Source organism: Plasmopara halstedii (assembly GCF_900000015.1).
Source record: "Plasmopara halstedii genome assembly, contig: Scaffold_2956, whole genome shotgun sequence".
Lineage (NCBI taxonomy): Eukaryota > Oomycota > Peronosporomycetes > Peronosporales > Peronosporaceae > Plasmopara > Plasmopara halstedii.
The window spans coordinates 1,017,290-1,020,282 of record NW_020189861.1 but is presented as its reverse complement, the minus strand read 5'-3'; the positions used below and the strand labels follow the sequence as shown (position 1 = coordinate 1,020,282).

Here is a 2,993-nt window from a genome sequence, read left to right as displayed (position 1 = left end):
ATGCCACGTTCCTCAGGTGACGAGAAGTCAGGAAACGAACATGGGGTCCGCATGGCGCGAGCAGGGCTCGTCTCACGCCGCTGGTGCGGCCCGCCTTCCTCATCATCCCGGGAAAAGGAGTGTCAGACTCGTACTCGACCACCCCCACATCCCCGACGTGGTCACTCGTCACCGTTAGCGCGCGCAGAGTGCGACGTTCGGGCTCATCGAGCCTAGAATTTACATCCCTCGATGCCGCGAAGACACGGTCCGACATGACACCGTGTGCGGGAGATGAAGCTGGGCTCTGCCTGTGAGCGCTGTCGGAACCAGCGAGACTCGGAGACAGTGGGATCATTGACACGGGGCTCACTGAGCACGGAAGTGGTTTCGTTCCAACGCAGTGTCTAACGGACACGCAAGCCTCGTTCAGGCAATAATCGAATGGAACTGTGAATGTTTTCAATCTTAATGGGGGAGAGTGTAATGGGATTACACATACCCTGGTAACAGGGGCGTGTGTCACACCAGATGGGCATGGTGTGACCACACCCAAACAAGAATACGGTACGGGGCTAGCCAGCAGTTATGCAGTAGAACCTGTCTAAATTAAACCTATTCAATTTAAAACCCTCATTAAATTGAACAAAAGATATGGACCCATGTTGGGCACCATACTTATGCTACCCTCCCTTATTTAAGACCCTCTCTAAATCAAACACTGTTTCCCAGTCCCAACATGTTTAATTTAGACAGGTTTCACTGTACATGTATTTAGATTTCACTATACATATTGGGTAAAATCTATGCATTTAAAATTAGGCGGATTTGCCACAGATAAAAATAAATAAATTTAGTTTTGAATTTGAATCGAAGAGATAATCAGCCTAGGGTTGAGGCTAAAATTACTTTTGGAGTAAGCGGATTGCGATCGACTGTGCTCGTACTTGTTCTGAGTATAGAACGAGAGGTCGGTGACCTAAATAACGTTTCAGAGCGCAAAGCTACGGCAGCTCCGCTGCAGAAAGGCTGACGATACTAGTCGACTTTTAGGCATCATCTTGGCTACATTTCGTAGCAAATTTTAGCGGTTTAATGCAGGGATTAGGCATCATGCCTCACATTTTCGACACAGTGACTAACAGCTAGGACATGCAAAAACAGCATGCATATGTCAGAGGCAGACAAAGCACCGCATAAGGTTTATAGGTATATTAAGCAGACTGAACGCTGTTGCTGTCTGCAAATCTTGTGTCTACATTCTGTGCGATGAAGGTAATTCTTCTATACTGAACCGAAAAACATTCAGCTTCTTAGAAAAACATACGAAAGCCAACATTGACAAACTGCTTATCAAAGTGCATACACTAACGCACAGCTCGTAAGTGTTCAACGTGGTTGTTTCGATTTCTTTTACTTATTATTATCATAGACGGAACGTCATCAAGACAGATATGTGCATAATTAAGATGAGACCCAGACATTCTTGTCACGAGACGTTCGTTCGTTGCAAGTGTATTCAATAGACTGTGGTGTTTACTGTGCCCAGGTTCATAGCACCCCACTCAGAATACTTACTGTCAAAACCAAGCAGAGCACTCATTCCATAAATATTAATCAATCGTACCGTCGACTTATCTGAAATCCTAGATTTTAGACTCAGTTTTGTATAAATACGTGCACAATTACACATGCCCCCTCTCTCTGCTGCTAACCGCTTCGAAACAGAATGTCGGCTTCGGGAGAATAGCTTTGCACTTACGCATCTAGCCGCTCTGTATTTGCACAGAAGAAAGTATCATTCTTATTGCACTATCTCTCAGGCTAGTATCATTGACGTATCACGCAGTATCTGGTTCATAAACCAGATACTGCGTGATACGTCAAAAAATCCGCGATAACATTATCGCGGATTTCGTTTAGTTAAGGACAAATTGAATTGGTTTGTGCTTTGAATAAGCTGATCCGCACACAACATTCTTTTCAGGTGTTCGCAACCCATCCTTGACATATGATGATCTTAGCCGCTCTACAGGCACTATCTGTAACAGCTCTACGATCCCACCGACGTGCAATGCTTTGAATTGATTTAGGCGAATAGTACTATCAAAAGAAGCTTACACCTTATAATCGCAGTGGGCAACTCAGCTTCCTTTGTACGGCCTACTCGCAACCAAGCATAACAGGTAGTCAGAAATTCGCGAATCTCTTGTTCATTTTTTGGTGAATATACACTGTACTATGTATGAATAAATATTCTTTAGACATCGAAATTAGAATTCATTGTCACGCTTAGTTGCCTATCCGTATAACTTTAAAGGGACAAACAATAGCTACCGCGACATACGATCGCTGTCACCCGTCTCAACAAATATTTTTGTAGACTGCGTCTCAACCGCTCTTTGTCTCCGGTCCTTACTCAATGCTTCAAACAAAACTATGCCTCCTTTCTTGAGAACATTATAGATGATGTCGTAGCAGAATACCCGTGCTAAATTATTCTGTTATCGAGCAGAGGGAGTGCGTGCCGCTTATTGTGTCAAATCCATATTTTAAACGATCCATTCTAGAATAGAGTATCGACTCTAATTCTTATCTGATACCAAGCAGCATATTGTGTAATTTTAGTACTCAAACCTCCTCATTAGATGCAGACGAGCCGTCAGCATGTCATCTACATGAGATGCATTAATTACGAGCTCACACTTGGCCCTTTCAATACATTTACGCATTATAAACTGTTTTTGACAATTAATTGCACAGCGCACCTCAATCTGTCGAGACTTTGCACGACTTCACGATACCCGATACTCTGGTGCCATTGACAGCTAACCTGGCTTTGAGGCCCATTCTCTTTAGTTGCGCAGTTCCATTTGGGGCTAAATCCCATTGCCTTTGATCTCTACGACGTGCAACTGAGCCCAGTTCCTTACACTTTGGCCTCGACAGCCGCCGGTGAGGTATTCATCGATCGACCCCAGTTGGAGATATCGACCTTATTTAGCTGAAGAAAT

At 44.0% G+C, this 2,993-nt stretch overlaps 1 protein-coding gene across 1 annotated transcript; it reads right to left on the bottom strand.

Annotated features, from left to right (window-relative positions):
• Window positions 1–2,603: 2,603 nt before the first annotated feature.
• Window positions 2,604–2,869, bottom strand: PHALS_06328 (uncharacterized protein; the record flags this gene model as incomplete). Its single annotated transcript, XM_024719595.1, has 2 exons — window positions 2,604–2,691; window positions 2,748–2,869. 2 exons carry the CDS (start codon window positions 2,867–2,869, stop codon window positions 2,604–2,606), a joined length of 210 nt encoding a protein of 69 aa, XP_024584878.1.
• Window positions 2,870–2,993: the final 124 nt, after the last annotated feature.